This window comes from Somniosus microcephalus, chromosome 13, assembly GCF_052327205.1.
Source record: "Somniosus microcephalus isolate GS21.2 chromosome 13, FLI_Smic_1.0, whole genome shotgun sequence".
In the NCBI taxonomy this organism is placed as follows: Eukaryota; Metazoa; Chordata; class Chondrichthyes; order Squaliformes; family Somniosidae; genus Somniosus; species Somniosus microcephalus.
This window is the reverse complement of record NC_140999.1, coordinates 16130276-16149707: the sequence shown is the minus strand read 5'-3', so window position 1 is coordinate 16149707 and position 19432 is coordinate 16130276. Positions and strand designations below refer to the sequence as shown.

At 39.0% G+C, this 19432-nt stretch overlaps 2 protein-coding genes across 2 annotated transcripts in view; both read left to right on the top strand.

The window, feature by feature from the left end:
- Positions 1-12441, top strand: part of LOC147108090 (guanine nucleotide-binding protein G(q) subunit alpha) — a 124079-nt gene extending 111638 nt beyond the window's left edge. Inside the window, exons 5-7 of the mRNA XM_086004556.1 lie at positions 28-157; positions 583-736; positions 4655-12441. Coding sequence (XP_085860682.1) covers positions 28-157; positions 583-736; positions 4655-4845 — 475 coding nt within the window. The 3' untranslated portion in view covers positions 4846-12441. The remainder of the gene's footprint in view (positions 1-27; positions 158-582; positions 737-4654) is intronic.
- A 3816-nt stretch (positions 12442-16257) lies between these two features.
- LOC147108089 (uncharacterized) overlaps positions 16258-19432 on the top strand; it is a 48998-nt gene continuing 45823 nt past the window's right edge. The window contains exon 1 of the transcript XR_015080516.1: positions 16258-16672. The gene's annotated coding sequence lies outside the window, so the exon portion shown is untranslated. The remainder of the gene's footprint in view (positions 16673-19432) is intronic.

Sequence of the window (19432 nt, the reverse complement as noted above, 5' to 3'; positions counted from 1 at the left end):
TCAGTGTACTTTGTATTTTCTTTTTAGAATGGTGGACGTTGGAGGCCAGAGGTCAGAAAGAAGGAAATGGATACATTGCTTTGAAAACGTGACATCCATCATGTTTTTAGTAGCACTTAGTGAATACGATCAGGTTCTAGTGGAATCTGATAATGAGGTGAGTGTATTTTGAAAGAGTCAGTGTACACAGCAGTGTTACATTGGAGACCAAAATATTTGTTGAATGTCCAAACTTAATTGAGAAGAACTTAACTACATTGGGAATAGTAAGTTGCAAAATGCTGTGAAAATATAGGAAAATAATTTGCAATGTGATGCTGGTAAATTTTAGAACTTTTCCTATTTGAATATTGAAATGTAAGGAAACTGTTTTGCTATAATTATAATCGTACTAAATACTACGCTAGTTTTGAAACATTCTTGTGACTAAAAACCTTTTCAAAAATGTTGTGCAAAAGAAGTTTTATATTACTACCAAAGAAAGTTTGTAATCCAAAACCTCAGTCTCAGTTGATTGTAGATCAAAGTGCCAGCAACATTTGATGTAGCTTTAAGCAGTTCCTCTAATAACTATCTTTCCAGAATCGAATGGAGGAGAGCAAAGCACTATTTAGGACGATAATCACATATCCCTGGTTTCAAAACTCCTCAGTCATTCTCTTCTTAAATAAGAAGGATCTCCTGGAAGAAAAGATTATGTACTCCCATTTGGTTGACTACTTTCCAGAGTTTGATGGTGAGTATCGATTTCTTTTGTGGGTTTGGGAAAGGATAGCTGCAGTCTTTAACAAAGGGTGAAGCAATGTTCCCTCGAATTTTTTTTTTTCGTGAGCTTTCCCTTTAACTGGCTGCGCGGCCCATTCAAATTTTCGTGCATGCATGGTTTCTTCCGTGTAAAAGCCGGTGAGCGGCCTGTGCAGGACCGCCAGACCACTGCGCAACTTAGCAGGAACGTTGCGGTGGAGTATTCAGAATTCAAAGCCTGGATGTTTTGATCCTTTGTGACGTGATTACACAGTGCAAAGTGGGAGGCAAAATAATACATTCAACATTGCATAAACTGATAGCAAGCTTGCCAATAGCAGGGATAGAAACATCAATACAAAGGTAAATATATGCCTTAGAGAGGGTGCAACGAAGGTTCACTAGATTGATTCCTGGGATGAGAGGACTGTCCTATGAAGAGAGATTGTGTAGAATGGGCCTATACTCTCTGGAGTTTAGAAGAATGAGAGGTGATCTCATTGAAACATAAGATTCTGAGAGAGTTTGACAGGGTAGATACTGAGAGGCTGTTTCCCCTGGCTGGAGAGTCTAGGACTAGGGGGCATAATCTCCGGATAAGGGGTCGGCCATTTAAGACTGAGGTGAGGAGGAATTTCTTCCCTCGGGTTGTGAATCTTTGGAATTCTCTGCCCCAGGGGGCTGTGGATGCTGAGTTGTTGAGTATATTCAAGGCTGAGGGCGATAGATTTTTGGAGTCTTAAGGGAATCAAGGGATATGGGGATCGGGTGGGAAAGTGGAGTTGAGGTCGAAGATCAGCCATGATCTTATTGAATGCTGGAGCAGACTCGAGGGGCTGTGTGGCCTACTCCTGCTCTCATTATGTTATGTTCTTAAATTTCAGACCTTAAAAAAAAAAAAGTTCCAAAACCTTTAGCAAGTCTGAGTTTTGTTTTGTCTTTTGAACCAGCGAATTCATTTAGTTTGCTTCTACTGCAAATTTTGCATAAATAATCTCTCTTCAACATCAAGCAGATGTTGGTTTTGCATCATTAATGCTTTTGTTTATCAGCTGCTTTTGTTCTATATAATCTTGGCACTAGTTGCCTAATATCTGTTTGTACTGTTAAAGCTGGAGGCTTATTAACTCCAATTTTTGTGGCATTTTTAAAACCAGTATAGCATTTTTTTAAAAAGACATGTGTGTCACAATGTCTTCTGATTTTTTTTTATTCTTTGGAAAATAATTGCTTTATGTGGCTTCTGAGGTTAACAAATTTTAATAAAACTGCCATATATGATAGAAATCATTGACTAGCCAACACTGACAGCCTATAGTGACACTGCTTTAGCCACATGCACTCATTTTAGTAGAACACGCCATATAAGTATAAGTAAATGTGATCCATGTGTACATTCACTTAACAAACATCTACCAACAATGAGTATGAAACTTTGCAGTCTTTCTCTTCCACCGAAATAGGAAACTTTGCAGAAGTTTATCAGACACAGCACATCTGAGTGCAGCTTCGACGTTTTTGTCGAGTAATTGCGAGCGATACTTTGATTTCATCAGGTTGTTGACTTGCATAATGAGGTGCCAGACCTGCCCCTGCTCTCCATCCAGAACATAATTAGTTGCTGCTTGTCCTTTGCTATGACATGTCCTGTGGAAGCTGCTTGTTATTGGTTAGGCTTGCTTTTTTGTACGAGCCTGCTGAAAAGAAAAGTGTGTAAATCACAGTCATCCCTATGTATGTATCTCAGTGACCACATTACCCAAGTTCAAGTGACTAACTTATACTTCCCTTATGCTGAAGCTGGTGATGATAAGGTGCCACATCAAAGGTTACTGCACAAGATAAGAGCTCACGGGGTTGGGGGTAATATATTAGCATGGGTAGAGGATTGGCTAAATAACAGGAAACAGTGTCGGGATAAATGGGTCATTTTCAGGTTGGCAAACTGTAACTAGTGGGGTGCTGCTGGGATCAGTGCTGGGGCCTCAACTATTTACAATCTACATTAATGACTTGGATGAAGGGACCGAGTGTAATGTAGCCAAATTTGCTGATGATACAAAGATAGGTAGGAAAGTAAATTGTGTGGAGGAAGAAAAGAATCTCCAAAGGGATATAGATAGGCTAAGTGAGTGGGCAAAAATCTGGCAGATGGAGTATAATGTGGGAAAATTCAAGGTTATCCACTTTGGTAGGAAAAATAAAAAAGCAAATTATTATTTAAATGGGGAGCAATTACAAAATGCTGAGGTACAGAGGGATCTGGGGGTCCTTGTACATGAATCACAAAAAGTTAGCATGCAGGTAAAGCAAGTAATCAGGAAGGCAAATGGAATGTTGGCCTTTATTGCAAAGGGAATGGAGTATAAAAGTAGGGAAGTCCTGTTACAACTGTACAGGGTATTGGTGAGACCACACCTGGAGTACTCCGTGCAGTTTTGGTCTCCTTATTTAAGGAAGGATATACTTGCATTGGAGGCAGTTCAGAGAAGGTTCACGAGGTTGATTCCCGAGATGAAAAGGTTGTCTTATGAAGAAAGGTTGAGCAGGTTGGGCCTATACTCATTGGAGTTTAGAAGAATGAGAGGGGATCTTATTGAAATATATAAGATTCTGAAGGGGCTTGACAGGGTAGATGCAGAGAGGATGTTACCCTTCGTGGGGGAATCTAGAACTAGGGGGCATAATTTCAGAATAAGGGGGCACCCATTTAAAACGGAAATGAGGAGAAGTTTCTTCTCTCAGAGGGTCGTGAATCTTTGGAATTCTCTTCCCCAGAGAGCTGTGGAGGCTGGGTCATTGAATATATTTAAGGTGAAGATAGACAGAGTTTTGAATGGTAAGGGAGTGAAGGGTTATGGGGAGCGGGCAGGGAAGTGGAGTTGAGGCCAAGATCAGATCAGCCATGATATTGAATGGCGGAGCAGGCTCGAGGGGCCAAATGACCTAATCCTGCTCCTACGTCTTATGTTCTTATGACGTTAGGGGAAATTACAAGCTTATCATTGGGTTTCTTTGTTGGACCACAGGATGGAAATTGCATTAATTCTGGCACAATCGTTTGTACATTAAAGGCTGTTGTTTTACAAATGTCAGAACAGTATTTTGCTGGTTTGTAAAACTAGCTTATTTCTTTGATATATGGAATAATGATTTCCTATGATGCAGGCATTCTATTGAAATAAATCACAAGACTGAAATTCAAGTAGTTTAGACTGTAGTCATAGATTATATTATTCCTTTCTAGTATCATAATCTTTGAAAACTTTACACGTGTAAGGGGGTAGTTGTCTTCTTTTGCTAGTAGTGGCCATTTAACATTCCATATTCTTGATGTATGATAACTCTAGCTTTTGGCCACTGAGTATTGTGCCGATGATGGTCACATTAAACTAAACCTGCTGGATTTTGTTTAGACCAAAAGCCAGAAAGACTTGTTTTCCGACTGGGTCTTCCTGATCCTGCAGGTGGTCTTGGGGCCAGTAGACATACTCCCCCGGTGGCAGCAGCGCACATTGGTGACATTGTCACACGCACACTGCTATTCTGTCTGTACTGATGTCACTGTTCTATACATTGTCCGAAATGTCCTGCGTAGCCAGTTTACACGTGCATGGAGTGGCCGGTCCCAACGGTACAACTGGTTTACAGGAGGACCAACTGCATATTCGAAAAGTAAATGAGAGCAACTGTTAGCTCAGCTTCCCATGGCCTGGGCTGTAATATAAAAGCAGCGATAGTCATTTAATTGAGATGCCATTACTGCACATTATTAAGAAATTATCAGTAGCTTACTGGGAAATATAGCGTTTAGTATATAGTACTTTGGAGCAATACAATCCTCTTGTCTTGATAAGCTTGTAGACAATACAAGAAAGACAATTGCCATTTTGTTGTGTTGTTTTTATAGGCCCACAGAGAGATGCACAAGCTGCCCGGGAATTCATTCTGAAGATGTTTGTTGACCTGAATCCAGATAGTGACAAAATCATCTACTCTCACTTCACATGTGCCACAGACACGGAGAACATACGTTTCGTCTTTGCCGCTGTCAAAGATACAATCCTACAGCTGAATCTGAAGGAGTACAACTTGGTCTGACCAGGCCAAAGCAGAAAATAAAGGAAAAAAAGAAGAAAATTTAAACCATAATGACCGCAATTGTTATGATCTGTGAAGTTTGCAAACTGCTAATTGTCATCCTGGATTCTTGTCTGTCTGTGTCCACAGAGTTGTAGCTTCTTTTAAAACAAAAATGGTTTTATTCAACAGTGCAGGGTGGGGGAGGGGCAGGGGGGCACAACATTTTTAATGGGCATCTTTTTTGGTGCCAATCTACATTTCCATTTTTTTTTCCAACTATCACTTAATAACTAGCTGTATAACAGATAGTTGGCTTGAGCTACAATCTCTTTTAATGCTTGTTCAAACAAAGAATAGCAGGTGTTCTTCCACTTGCCAAATCAAAATGCAATGCCATCCCCTCTCTATGCTCTTTCGGTTATGCTGGCCTTCTGCTGTCTGATCGCAGATATGCTCTGTGGTGCACAGTGGTGATGTTTCAGGACAAACCAAGCCATCACTTGCATAATTGATGTATTGTTTCTGTTTATTTGGGGGGGGTTTCCTGATCAATGAGAAAGTATTGATACTGTGATTTATTTTTTTTGATTTTTAAAAAAATAAATGATTGATGTTCTACATATAGTTTGCTACTCGCTGTACTTCAGCCATGGACTACAAAGATGGGAGCTGACTAACCAATAGCAGGTTGTGCAAATATCATGGGGAGAGGGAGGGGGGAAATTTGTTCAAGTACTTAGAAACCTGAGATGTGGAAATAATGATTACTTGGCAAACAAATGAAGCCAAATCTAGTATAAAGAAATAAGTGTATTTATCTAATTTATGGACCAGTATACTTAGGCTTGATTTCAGATTCGAATGTTTCTGTACGAGTTGGTTTACAGATACTCAGCTGTTGCCAAACTTTGATTTTTTTTTACTGCTGTACACTACAGTGGCAAGCTATGGAGCCTTTTTTTTAGGATGACTTGCTAAACTAAAGTAAGTTGACAGCTTATGCTAATTTTAGTCAGATGAGGGTTTTTAACCTTGAAAGTTTTTAATAGAAGGATAGTTTTACGCAGTCAGGTACTTTTACAGAATTGTTTTTTTTTTATATAGATATGATATCAGGCCTGTTTGAAAAGAAAACCTCTGTCTGTGTTTTATAGGAATGCAGGTGCCAGGAAAGTTGCACTACACAGCTCTTAATTTGTGTGATTTCTCTGTACAAAGGTGAAAGGATGGCTTTTGTAAATGCTGCACAGTGCCATAAATATACTGTACCTTACGTTTAAAAGTTTTGACCTCACCAAACGAATATCGGGACTACTTTGTAATGTTAAAAGTTAAAGGTAGCCTTTCTGATATAAATGCTACATCCCACGGTGGTGAATTACATTTTGTGGTATAGCAGAAATGGCATGTTCAGAGTAGCTAATATCTGCTTTTCTATTCCTTTTAATGCAGTTGGAGACACTTATTTTTCCCACATTCAAATCATCATGCTGCTTACCCACTCAGTGATAGTATAGTCAGTAACTTACCTTGATGTCGCCTCTGCATTGTAGCTGTTGATTTCACCAGCAGGCGGTGCCCTGTCATTGCTCTAGGTATTTGCCCACAAAAGGGCTCCATATCCAAAATTGTGGTAGTTGATTTAATCCAAATGGATCTTCACGCTAAAGCAGCTGGGATAGATTAAACAGACTAGAATAAGAGTTAGAGCAACAATTATGTATAAGATGCAGCAATTTACATTTTATTGTTTGACTATAATCTAATAAATGCTTTTTCAAGGATCGCTGACTGTTCAAAAATATAGCTTTAGCTAATTGATTTTTGTTGTATTTTCTAATGATGGAATACCAGGCTGATGATTCAGAACTAAGTAAATCTCAATTTGATTGTTGACATTTCAAATGTGGTTGAAAGTGTAATTTGGTCAGCTGTGAATTTGATGTAATGAACTGAGTCATGGTGAGAATTGTACTCGAGTCCCAAAATGTCGTCATGTCTACACAATAGCTTATCCATATTGTGAGTTAGTAAGAACAGACAGCAGATGCTAAAGGTTTTGATTGGCAGAGCTGTGCTAAAATTGGCGGCAGCAGAAATCTGTTTCTTCAACTCCAAATATTACTTCATTATGATTTTTTAAAAATAATAATTAAAATGCTTGAATCTCAATCTAGTAAACTCAATTATGTGATGTTTATATTACAGACTATTATTTTTGGCAAGTAGTGTGATTTCATCTTCAGTTATAGTGAATATAAATTCAATCCCCTTTCTGAAAAGGGACTTTTAAAATTAGAAGTATACCATATCTGAGTGGGTGGGTATAAAGAATAAATGGGGCACCATTGAATGAACACACCTTGTACAGATATCTCTTGTGTTCCTACCCTTGGAGATCGAAGGAATTTGGAAAACTCCAAAATTAAGTTTCTTTTTTAAGAGTTTGTAAATGTGGGAGTAATACCTGCACTATACATTTAAAATATCTTCAGTGTCGGGTAAGGCTGATGATTGAAGGAGAATTTTGATTGTGTTTTTACTCAGATTTTTTAATCTTTTATTTTTTGGTCTGCTTAGGCTGCTGTTAAAATAGTCAAATGTTCTGTACACTACAAACCATTACCAAACACTCCAGTGCCCTACAAAAGATTCTTGTTTCTGTAAAAACTAAATTATGTAATGCCATTTTTTTTTATGAACCAACATGGTAAATATGGCATTAGGTTTCCTTAATGCTAAGTTTACATAAAAGGCCTTGGAAGTTTTGACAGGACTAGACTGTGTATGAAAAAATAAATTTTTGGATACTTGGGTTTGCTCTATGAAGGCAAAAGAACCGTGTACTTTTTAAGAAAATTAACAGGGAGAGAAAAGAGGGAGTCTCTATCTGTGTTGAATTCTCTGGCAGTGAAGTAAAGCAGAGAGTGCCTTGCCTAATCCTAAACTGAATTATTTGCCAGTAATATGCACACTTAAGTTTTATTGTATAGGGCTAGAACAAAGATTGTCAGCTATTGATCCTTCCTCTATTCCCATTGTGTTTAACACTTGTAAGTAACAATCCAAAAATTGATGTTTAATAACTACAAAAGAAATGTGTAATTCAGGAGTGGAACCAAAATGCCATGAAACCTTCACGAGGGAAGGGGGCGGGGGGAATGTTACAGCTCCTAGTAGAGATTTAGGGAAAGCTGAGCTTGCTGAATAAAGTTGATGAAATGTTGTTAGCCTGACTGTGAGTAATGTCTAAAACTTAACATGTGGTAGAGTAAAACCTTTACTTGAAAGCATATGGTATTGTTGAGTTGCAGCTAAATCTGCCACATAATGGTAATATGCATGCCTTCAATTGGGAATACTGTGTAGATCTTTGCCCATACGTTACCTGCATCCACTTTCTACAGCTGAGGGTTATTTTAGAGTTTAATATGGAAGGAGCTCATTTGCCCCATCATGACCTTTCTAGTAGTAACCCCCCCCCTCCCCCCCACATTCAGAAGGAATGATTTAATTAACCCAAAATGAGCACCTTCTGTGTGTAATGCATATTACGCATTAACCTTTGCCTGAATGATATTGGACAAATTGGAATTTACAGTAGAAAATGCAGCTCCAGATCACTGGTATAGTGTGTCTGCAATAGCATATTATAGGTTCTAAACTTTTCAATATCTAATTTTTCAGAGAATGTAATTTTTGCCTAATTAGGTATTTGTCTTGGAGATAAAGTTAGCAAAATTCTGGAACTGAACTTTTTGTGTGCATGCAGTTATCAAATGTAACACTGTTTTATTCTAATTTCAAAGGGGAGACATTATTATTGAATGATGATCTCATTTTTAAATAACACTAAGCAGTTTTATAGTGTGGACTGTTGGCAATCTTTTAGATAAAAGTGACTGACCAACGTCTCTCCAAGTCCCTTAGAAAGGAAAAACTGACCTTTTTTAAAATAGTTTGTTTACATTGCTTGTGGATTTGATGGATAGTTGCAGAACATGTAGCTTTTGAACATGTTACTCATCTTTAGCCAAGATTAGCCAGTTGAAGACCATATGTGTTATATCACAGTGGAAATTCAAATCTAACATTTTCAAATGTAAACAAAACATCACTTTTTCACTCCTAAGATTTGACAAAAAAAGTATAGCTTGTTTTAACTTTAAAGCCAGCCAGCCTGTGTAAATAAGATTTTGATTCACTTTATACCCTTTGCCATCCAGAGTTTCCAAGGAAAAGTACCTTTCTCTTTGGATGTAAGAGTTTAAAAAAAAAAAAAAACACTACATTAAACTTCAAAATAACTGGGTGATCCATATTTGGCCCTGGGTTATGTGCAGTTTTCAGTAGGTTATGCATAACTTATGTACGTGATGTTAAGAGCATGGGCCCATAGTCAGAAAAAGTTACACGGCGCATAGTGTTGGGATTCCAATTTACACTTTTTGCACATTTACTTTTGTGAATATGGGTCCCAGTGTGAGGAGAAATATTTTACCAAATTGAGGGTGGTAGGTAGTTTTAACTTTTACCCAGATTTGCAAAAAAATGTATAAAATGTATGTAGCATATGCTTGCATAATATAGGAAAGTAAAAATGGGAAATGCCTCTTTGTATTGTATTTAAACCAGGGGACCAAGCTTATGTCAGGAATCCTATTTTAATTTCAATTTTGTTCCTTATGGTGGACTAGAAGGCTTCTTGATTTATAGCATTGGCATATTAGCAGTTGCATTATCGTAGTCATTTTCCTAGCTATCTGTTCTACCGTATTGAGAGCTGTCTAGGCTATTTTTCCACATCGCTTTCACTATCACAAGCTTCTGCTTTTGCCAATATTCTGCAAATATTTTGGGAATGCAGGTGGGAAATAGGGGATTGAGTGGCCGTATTAACCTGCATCTACCATGGTTGATTATTTTTGCACATTTGACAGCCTAGTTTAAGAGGTGGAGGAAGCCGTTTGTGTAACAGTGATGGTGTACAGGTGGCCAATATGTTATAGGATCAGGGACAAATTCAGAAACACATTTGCAAGCATTTATTACTACAATAAAATCAGCTATGTAAGTCTGTTGTTTTTATTCCTTAATTCAGAGGTGCAATTTATTGGACTTAATTAGATTTTTTGGCTTTTTAACAAAAAAAAAGGCAACCCTAAATAAGGGTGCAACTTATAAAACCTATTTTACAGTTAATTATTTTGGCTAACATTTTTTTGAGATCTTAATTTTTTTATATTCATATGTCTATCTTGTTGCATTGTTAATGATGAGATTGTCAAAAAATCATTTTTTTATATAACTTAAATGCCATGGATAAATGATTACTGCTGGAAAAATTCATTTGTTGAGCAATCTTCAAACCCGAGCCAATCTCCCCTCCCCTCCCCCACCTCCACTTCAGACGTTCCAGCAGGAGTGATAAACTCAGTGAACTTGAATCCGTTTCCATGTTTAATTCATGTGCATGAAGTTGTGCTTACAAATTTTAAATAATAGATGAACGTTTCACTGTGTACTTGATGGTAATGTTTATAGTGTAACATTTGTTCTGTGAAAAGGTATTTGCAAATAAAGTGCCAAAAGGTATTTCAGAAAAGGGGTTGCTAACTTTTCATCAGGGTTCAGAGCGCTGCACCTGAGTGTTGGGGCGTTGGCCTGTACCTGGAGCTCCCCATGTTCCTGCTATCTTGTATGCTGTTATGGGGAGTTCCCAAGTGAAGGTCCAGCAATTCTCCCACTGGCAGGAGTGAAAGAAAATCGAATGAATCTGGCTGACTTGTGTATATAGCTTGTAGTGGCCCACAATGGAAAGGTTTTGGGTGGAGCCCTGGGAGTAAGTGTGACGCCCACGCTCTTGCATGGAGAACATATGATATAGGAGAGGAAATGACAAATCCCGGTGAGGATGGGGGAGAGCATTCACTCACTCTGTTTCTAATTTACTAATTGGCATCTTTCCATCAAATGTTCTTCTTTGTGATAGCTTTGTTATTCCAATCTCCTTTTTTACTTTGTGTCATCTCTACATTCCTACATTCTTTCTCTCTGGCTAGTTGATGATGGGATTTAGCATTGGTCTCTGTTTATTACCAGTTATTAGGGGGCCTAGCTATCCTAGCATTCACAGTGGAATTAAGAGTGCTCTTTTGAAGTTAGAGGTTCAATATTGTGCTAATGGAGGCCTTTTGGTTGTACAGTGGATACAAGGATAACCCATTTTCTAATTGTATTTTCTTGCTAAGTTGGAAAGGGAACAACACTAAATGTGAACATGGCAACATTCCAACAGGTTGCAGGCTGTAAATGTGTGCTACTGCAGAATAGCAAGTCTGCTGAGGGCTGAAAGTGATAGAGAGGTTGGGGCTGTGCTGAGTGTGCCACTGTTTCAGACAGCGTGTTTGAGGGAGCAAAATATGTGGATCTTCTAAACTAACAATGTTGTATCTGTCTGCACATCTCTGCGCCATGAAGTTGAAAAGTTAACGGTTGCGTGTCATTTTGGTTAGCCATCGGGGAAGGGTAGGTGGAAGAGAATATCTGATGAACCATCTCTGGCAGTTTCTAATGGAGAAGGCGACTTTGATAGCTACTGCATAGCCACAAAATGACTAGCTTGTGTAAGTTTCCAAATTGTGTTGCTCAGTGCTGACATACCGTGTTCATTTAGCAAGCAAGAGAATAGGGTTACTGGAAGATTTAAATCTTCCATTGCTAGCGTATTGCCAAGTCTGCAGATAAAGCTCATGGGGCATCATCATACAGATATTTGAGGGGGGGGGGGGGAGACTGGAAGCAACAATCTTGACTTTGCCTAAACACAGTAAATCATATAGAAGTGTCTGTTATAATTAAGGTACTAAAAGCTCCATGTGGAAAAATAAGCCTGTTCAGTTTGTTTGGGGAAAATGCATTTTGAGCTGAAGTCACCTTGCGCTTCAATAAGGTTGTGTATAGAATGAATGTTATACCTCTGTAGATGTCCTGCCTTCATGCAAAGTAACTGTTCTGTCATAGATCTGGGATGTTAACATTTTAGTATTCATTTGGTGGGATATTCAAACTTCATATTCTGTTGTGTATTTCTATGCTTGTAACTTTTTGAAGAAAATTGAAGCATGGCAGCCATCGGCAGTGGTGTATTGAACTAAAATATGTATTACTGATCTTTCACTTTTTTTTTAAGTAAACCAAATGTAAATTATGTAGAATAATGAATTAAAGTGTGCCAAGTCCCTTCTTTGTAGTGCCAGACTCTCTACAAGTGCCAATGTGGTGGAAATTTAGGTTGGACTTGTATATTAGGTCCTGTTAAAAGGAAACTTTAAACTATTTAAGAGCTATAACTGCTGTTTTTAAATTGTGTAATTTTAATGCATGTATTGTTGTTTGGGGAGGGGCATAGTTTTTGAAAAATAAAAAAAAATCTTGTATAATAATTCACCCAAGAAGGGTCTTACTGGTTATTAATACAGTATTTTTCGGCCATAATTTTGTAATAGTTTCATTTGACCTCTGTTGCTTGACCCTCATGGAAACATGGACTTGATTTTCATATCCTTATCCTGAAATTCTCTGTTTGAAATTGGAATAAATTTTGTTCCTATATCGTTTGCACTTTGTCATTATTTTACTGCAAAATACAGTGTATAATCAAGTAACACATCAGCACCTGTTGACCAAAAAGGTTTCCACTTGCAACAGTGCTCATCATGTGTCTCAAACATCCCAAAATGCTACGAAATGAAGTGACTGTTGGCACACAAGTTGATTTCATTGAAAATTTTTTCATAAGGTAGGATCAATTGTGGATATTTATTTCTTCATATTGCCATTAGCTATCTCACCGATAACTATATCTTGTTATAATTGTCTTATTTGTAGATTTTGAAATGTCCTCCACTGGTGGACCACTTCTACAAAGCTTTTGGCTATCTGTATCATTAGAATGCTTCATATTGCTGTTCTAAACACACTCTTCCCTCCTCCAATCTTAAAGAATCGCCTCTTGTCTCTCAGTTTACTTCCTGAAATAAATATGATTTGGTACACAATTAAATTCTGTTTCACAGGGAATGGAGCTCAATTGGGGTTAAAATTGTATTGTATTGCACATTTGTGATGCAGATGACACTTTTTAAACAAAGCATCTGTGTTTTAATTTGAAAGCTACTGATGTCATTAACTTTGTACAGTATATCTGATGAATCGCTCTACTAATCTGCAGTGATGTGTTGATGACTTTTTAAATTTACCTAGTCTGGCTAACTCCTGCTTTTATTCTTAAGGTTTGAAGCTGCTCTGTGTTGTGAGTCCCTTCTGGAGGTTTCAGAGTCTTCTGAATTTTCTGGCACAGCATTTTACAATATCCTCTGGACTTAAAAAAAAAAAAAAAAAAATAACAAACCCTAGAATGTCAATGGTGGTTACATTTGATTTGTTGCTCATAAGTTGAATTGTATGACCCTCCAAGGTTAACATGAAATCTCAGCAAAGAGGGAATTGAAAGAGAACTGGGAGTATGAATAGATTTTGTACTTTCATGCCCAGTCACTGGAGCAACAATCAACAAAGCAAATAGAATGCAGTATTGCTGAACAACAGCCAAAAAAAAATAAAGTACAAGTCAGAAGATGTCACAGTACTCTGATCGGACTGCAGTCCAGTTTTCAACACCAACATGCAAGGGAAATAAGCCGTAGAGGGTTTGCAATGCAGAGACTAATCCTACTGCCAGGAGACTGGGTTATAAGGAAAGATTAGAAAATCTTGACTATTTAGCTGTGAATGAAGGGACCTTGTACAGTTGATAAATTTTACAAAGGACACATTGAAAACTGAGAGAATGAAAGGACGCAGATTCAAATTAACGAAAGCCAAATTTAGAATTGATGTCGAAGTTCTTCACGTAGAATGCTCATGTGGAATGGAATGGGTATAATAGTGGCTGTAAATTCCCCAGGTTCCATTTGAGAAACACATGCTATGATGTTTGGATTGTAGGTTCTCTCTGGAACAATGAGCTACTCGTCGCAGAAGCAGATAAAGCTGTGACAAATCCCCGGCCTGAAGCTGTCAACTTGGCTTTTGAACAGGACAAATTAAGGTGTCAAGGACCTCGGGTTACCCAGAAGATTGCTGTTTTCCATACATATGCTCTAAACTAAATGAATATTTTGAGAGTTGTTGAATTGATAGACTTAAGCTTCTGTCATGGGAATGAGCACAGTGCCTGAACTACATCCAGGAATTGCTAGATACAAGTTTCAAAATTAATTGCACCACAGTACATGGTACATGTGTTTTACTCTTCCTCTCATGGGTCCAGACAAACTCCTTGGGACTAATGCTTCCATGTTAAGAAAAAAGTGTGGTAAACTAACCTGCTTAACAAGACTTGCTCCAAATATGTAATAATTTTGTGAGGAAAGCGCATACATAATCTATCTTTGAGCCTTTGGTTTATACATATTTATAGCCTTTATCACTAAAAATAAATATAGCTTTAGAGCTATTTCATGTAGCAGAGTTGCTGAGCATTAGATCATGGTTGTTGACCAGCCTTGCATCATGTAGCACGAGAATGGGGCACCCTGTCCATTGACTGAAACTTTAGCTCAAGTAAAATTCCTTCGATTCTAAATGTTTTCATTCCATCTTTTTGTTCAGCATCGCACACCACTAATAGAAAATAAATGTTGTGTGATATAAATGTCAAAAGAAGCATTGTTTTTATGTGATCAATACAAGTTTATGTTCTATGCACACACAAGTTCCTCAATATCCAAGCAATGTGTTACTCTTTGTCACCAGCTGACGGGGTGTGGTTCTGCAGAAGACAATTGAGCAAGGCAATAGCTCTTTGTAGGCTAATCCATGTTGGGGGGGTTGGGTTGTAGAACGTCTGCCATGCATAGGATAACAACACATGTATTTGCTATCGAGCAGTTAGACCGGGCTATTCTCTTCAGCCCTTTGCTCATTGCAGGTGAAAGCATCTGCCTTCAAGAAGTACAATAGGCTATAAATGTTGAAACACAAATGAAGAGATAGATGGGACAATGTTGTATCTCTTGGTCTGTTAGCCAAATCATCTTTTGTGATGTTATATGGCAAACTAGTGATGTATTGTTTGTCAAATCTAATTGTATATTGCCCCCCACACCCCCAAAGATAAAGTTCATGCGAGTAGATTAGGGTATTTGCCAAACTTCCCAAAGGCAAAAAAATGTGATGTTATGCATGCATCCTTAAGAATAGCTGCTTCAGCTCTTGACCAGTGATGTATGTCCGTCCAAGGAACAACTTTATGCAGATGATACTGTCTAGTGCTAGATCGGAGTAGAGTTTGAGGCATTTTCACAGCCAACTAGTACGCCAGTCAAGTTTAAACAAAAACTGGAGTAGTTCCATGCTACAAAGAGCAAAAACGACAATTAAATCTTTGATAGCATGCCCGATAGCATGCCCGATAGCTTAACACTTGGTGCTAGCAAACAATACAAGGGTTGAGCCGCTTGCTCGCCATGTAATATAAATGAACAAATACAGAACATAAGGAAAACATTCCTAGAGTGGCAAAGTGTTAAAATTAAAGTAAAATTCTCCAAGGATTGATGAAACAATTTTAACAATTGTATAAACTTAAAATCATTACCTTTTTATAATGTTCCGGTTTTCCTAACAGAAGTTAGTATTACTATCTTTGTATTATGAGAATGTATTATGTGTGTTAGAAGCTGATGGATGGTTTAGATTAGGCCATTAGGATTCTGCAGAGGAATGCTAAGTAAGTGGGAGGTAAGCGAGAGAAACTGCAAAGTGCTACAGTACAAAGGGATCTGGGGGTCCTGGTGCATGAAACACAAAAAGTTAGTATGCAGGTGCAGCAGGTGATCAGGAAGGCCAATGGAATCTTGGCTTTTATTGCAAGGGGGATGGAGTATAAAAACAGGGAAGTCTTGCTGCAGTTATACAGGGTATTGGTGAGGCCACACCTGGAATACTGCGTGCAGTTTTGGTTTCCATATTTAAGAAAAGATATACTTGCCCTCGAGGCGGTTCAGAGAAGGTTCACTCGGTTGATTCCGGAGATGAGGGGGTTGACGTATGAGGAAAGGTTGAGTAGGTTGGGACTTGAAACATGTAAGATTGTGAGGGGGCTTGATCGGGTGGATGCGGTGAGGATGTTTCCACTGATGGGTGAGACTAGAACTAGGGGGCATAATCTTGGAATAAGGGGCTGCCCTTTCAAAACTGAGATGAGAAACTTCTTCACTCAGGGTAGTAAATCTATGGAATTTGCTACCCCAGAGAGCTGCGGAAGCTGCAACATTAAATAAATTTAAAATGGAGATAGACAGTTTCCTAGCAGATAAGGGAATTAGGGGTTACGGGGAGAGGGCAGGGAAGTGGACGTGAGTCTAGATTCGGATCAGCCATGATCCTATTGAATAGTGGAGCAGGCCCGAGGGGCCGTATGGCCTACTCCTGCTCCTACTTCTTATGTTCTTATGTCAGGTTAATGCAATTCAAGAAGAGTTTAAGAATTATAGCTAGTTTGAAGACATGTCTAGGTTTCAGCTGTTAGTCTGATGAGGTGTGATGTTTATTGTGTTACCTTCGACATAAAGGACACCCAGTGACCGTGGAGTATGTAGCGTGATATTGCCATCTACTGGTTTAGTAGCGAAGATCACATGACAATCTTAGAATCGATGGTGCAAGTCAGCTGAGATTGTCTGCCTAGGTGTATAAATAGACCCACTTTCAGTAATTCTGTGCTGAGAACTCGCCTGGATTGGTTAGTAGTTTGCATACCCCGATGGATGTCCTGCTCGTAAGTATAGATGGATAACTGGCTTATGCGTTCTGTCGATATTAATAAAAACCAACAAGTTGATTTATCTCAGGCTTCAGAACCTATATAATTTGGATTCATCTACTGGTTGATCTAACAGTCAGCAAGTGCCAGAAGCTCCTCACGAGTTGCATGTTGACCTGCAGAGTATAGAAAGCTACTGTACCCCATTAAATGGTTGTTCCACTCGAGTTGCAGAGCATCAATAGTATCTGGTTGCCTCTTGGCCACCTAATCGTGCTAGGTACTGAACCCTGGATATATCTGCTTATGTCGCCCTACCTGACCTTCCAGCAGCTGTCATTCCACGTTAGCTATGTAATGAACATCTGCTTTTCAGCCTGATGGAAGGATCTGTGCATGACAGCTTTGCAATATGCCATGCACCCTGGTGTCTCGGATGCCTAAGTCAAATGTTGCATACCTGTTGCCTTCGCAATTGGGGCTCTGACTGACTTCCTCTCCTGGATATTATGACAGGTTGGGGTAAGCCAGAACCCTCCCTCGCTGTTACCCCTCACAAGCTCGCTGCTGAATTCCCCATAATGGACTGGAGGAAGCCTTTCCATTGCATGCCTAGGATTTGTGAAACATAAAGGAAAACTTTGGAAAGCCTCTTGTATGTCACAAGCTTAACCTAGATTGAGCAATTGCTGTCATTGAAGAAAGCTGGACAAAAGAAAGAAAAGAGCTTGCATTTACATAGCGCCTTTCATGAGCTCAGGGAGTCCCCAAAGTGCTTTACAGCCAATAAAGCACTTTTGAAATGTTGTAATGTTAGACTTAAAATGTAGCCATCTTGCGCACAACACGGTCCTACAAACAGCAATGAGATAATGACCATCTCAATTCAATTTTTTATTTGCCATATGTAACCAGTACAAGTACAATTACAATGGAATGCTTACTCCCCGTAGGGGTGCGTCAGCTATTCATACAGCGCCGCGTTCAGAAAGTCAATATAATGGCTTCCAGTGGCAGTGGGAGCACGATGTCCCTCAGCCGCTCCGTTTTATTTTATTTTATCTGTTTTAGTGATGTTGGTTAAGAGATAAATATTGGTCAGGACACCAGGGATAACACCCCTGCTCCTCTTCAAATAGTGCCGTGGGATCTTTTAGACTCACCTGAGGGGGCAGATGGGGCCTCGGTTTAATGTTTCATCTAAAAGACGGCGCCTCTGACAATGCAGCACTCCCTCAGCACTGCACTTAATTAGTGGGACTTGTATAAGATCCCAGAGGGACCCTGGTTCCAAATGATTCGAGGTTGACCCATACTGGGGTCAGTGATTTAACTTTATTCAGCACAAGCAAGACTTAATACAATACAGTATTCACGAGAGTATAATTGAGACTTATATTACCACTTACACGCTGGGTTGAAGCCGCAACCATGAGCAAGCTGCACCCTGTGTCTCTTGTCTCTCCTCATCTCCCCAGTGCCTCTTTGATTCGTCCTGTAATCTTCTACTCCTGAAATCTTCTACAATTTGTGGCTGTTAAGACCCCCTTCTTCATACCCTTACTCTCATTCAAAACCTATGGAATCCTTTGTATTGATTTGTATGTGGGTTCAATGACGACACATTGATGAAAGAGAATGTCTTTTATCTAAAGTATGTTCAACTCAGTTAACAGCATTACAGGAGACACCATCTTAGAGATCTATCTAAAACAAAACTAAAACTAAACTGCCTCTCTCACATGCCCTCTGCTGGTAAGGCATAAATAATCAAACAGGCAAATATGCTGTCACTATTTGCTGATATCATTACATCTCCCTTTCTTAAAACAAAAGTATTTTACTTTTATCTAACAACATGTTTTCTTTGTATTACTCTGCATTTTAACTGTAACACTTAATGAACTTACATTATCATTATCAAGGTTTTTTAACCTTGTTTTGTGTGTTCACATGAAATATGTAAATACACTAGAACTTGAAGAGAGAATAAGATAACATTACTTCCTTCTATAACAAGAGTCCTTAAACTTGCTCAATGAGTCTCTCAGGAGGCTTCACGCGTCTTGAGGATTTTCTGATTGATTGTCCTTGAATCTGAGTTGTTGCCTCAGATGATGATTTCTCAGCTGTGTGATCAGGTTGTTCAACAGTATCAGTCTTTTGACCTGCTGTGTGATCAGGTTGTTCAACAGTATCAGTCTTTTGACTTGCTGTGGCTGGTCTCATGAGAAGATCCTGACGATTTCTTCGCAGAACAGCACCCTCATCTGTCTGAATGGTGTATGATCTTGGTTGAACTTCACTCAGGACAGTTCCCTTCTGAGTCCATATGTTTGTTTTGTCTTTGAACCTTACTTGGTCACCAGTGTGGAGTTCAGGTAGGTTTTGTGTTCCTCTGTCATAGTAGTACTTTTGCTTTTCTTTTTGTTCTTTGAACTTCCTCACTTTCTCCCCCTCTTTTGTTTTCAGGAGGTTCTCCGGGATGGGTAGGTTTCACCTTAGCAGACGTCCCATAAGGAGTTGGGCTGGTGACATACCACACTCGAGCGGCGTTGTGCGGTATACAAGCATGCTCTGGTAGAAGTCAGTTCCACTGTCTTTTGCCTTGTACATCAGTCTTTTCACTGTCTGGACCGATTTTTCCACTAGTCCATTGGACTGTGGAAAGTGAGGACTTGACGTTGTGTGGACAAAGTCCCACTCTTTGGCAAAGTGTCGGAAACTTGCATTGTAAAACTGGGGTCCGTTGTCTGTGAAGACCTCGCTTGCCAC